Here is a 789-nt window from a genome sequence, read left to right as displayed (position 1 = left end):
TGCTGCTGCTGCTGCTGCTGCTGCTGCTGCTGCTGCTGCTGCTGCTGCTGCGGTTGCTGCGGCTGCAGCTGCGGCTCGCCCAGCTGAACGTCGTTGGCTCCCTCACCCGCCCGCAGCGCAGAGCAGCAAGAAGGTCTTCGGCTTTGCTGCAGGGGGAACACAGCAGCAACAACAGCAGCAACATATACTGCAGCAGCAGCAGCAGCAGATACTGCAGCAGCAGCAGCAGCAGCAGCAAGTAGTGCAGCGAGGGAGCATGCAGCAGCAAACGCAGCAGCAGAAACAATTTTAAGAAGGGCCTCCAGCTGCGTTCCAACTGCAGCAAAAGCAGCAGCAGCAGCAGCAGCAGCAGCAGCAGCAGCGACAGCTGCGTCAGCAGCAAGCGCACCAACAGCAGCAGCTGCAGCAGCAGCAACACTAACAGCAGCATCAGCAGCAGCAGCAGCAGCAGCTCACTGCAGCTCTTGTTCTGCAGCATTTGTATCCTTGAGGACGCATGCATCGAAGCCCCTGCGTACACAGGCGAGGGTCTCAACCGAAAGGCCTCTTTTGTCTCGTTGCTGCTGCTGCTGCTGCTGCTGCTGCTGCTGGAACCTCTGCTGCTGCTGCTGCTGCTGCTTGCTGCTGCAGGGTGAAGACGTGCGGCTCGCTTGGCGATAGGAATAGAAGTCGTTGCTGCGCAGGGGGACTATAATGTCAGTTTGTCTCAGCCGCTGCTGCTGCTTTTGCTGCTGCTGCTGCTGCTGCTGCTGCTGCTGCAGCTGCTGCTGGTCTTCTGCGAGAGAATGG

The 789-nt window shown here is 59.7% G+C and overlaps 2 protein-coding genes across 2 annotated transcripts in view; one reads left to right on the top strand and one right to left on the bottom strand.

Moving 5' to 3' along the window:
• Positions 1–292, top strand: part of EMH_0085780 (uncharacterized protein) — a gene marked incomplete at both ends in the record, with an annotated part of 765 nt that extends 473 nt beyond the window's left edge. The window contains one exon of the mRNA XM_013500949.1: positions 69–292. Within this exon, the coding sequence (XP_013356403.1) occupies positions 69–292 (224 nt within the window). The remainder of the gene's footprint in view (positions 1–68) is intronic.
• A 160-nt stretch (positions 293–452) lies between these two features.
• EMH_0085770 (uncharacterized protein) overlaps positions 453–789 on the bottom strand; it is a gene marked incomplete at both ends in the record, with an annotated part of 1083 nt that continues 746 nt past the window's right edge. Inside the window, one exon of the mRNA XM_013500948.1 lies at positions 453–789. Within this exon, the coding sequence (XP_013356402.1) occupies positions 453–789 (337 nt within the window).

Source organism: Eimeria mitis, genomic scaffold (genome assembly GCF_000499745.2).
Source record: "Eimeria mitis Houghton genomic scaffold, Emh_scaff6080, whole genome shotgun sequence".
NCBI classification, from domain to species: domain Eukaryota; phylum Apicomplexa; class Conoidasida; order Eucoccidiorida; family Eimeriidae; genus Eimeria; species Eimeria mitis.
The sequence above is the reverse complement of the archived record's forward strand: the minus strand, read 5'-3'. Positions and strand labels throughout refer to the sequence as shown.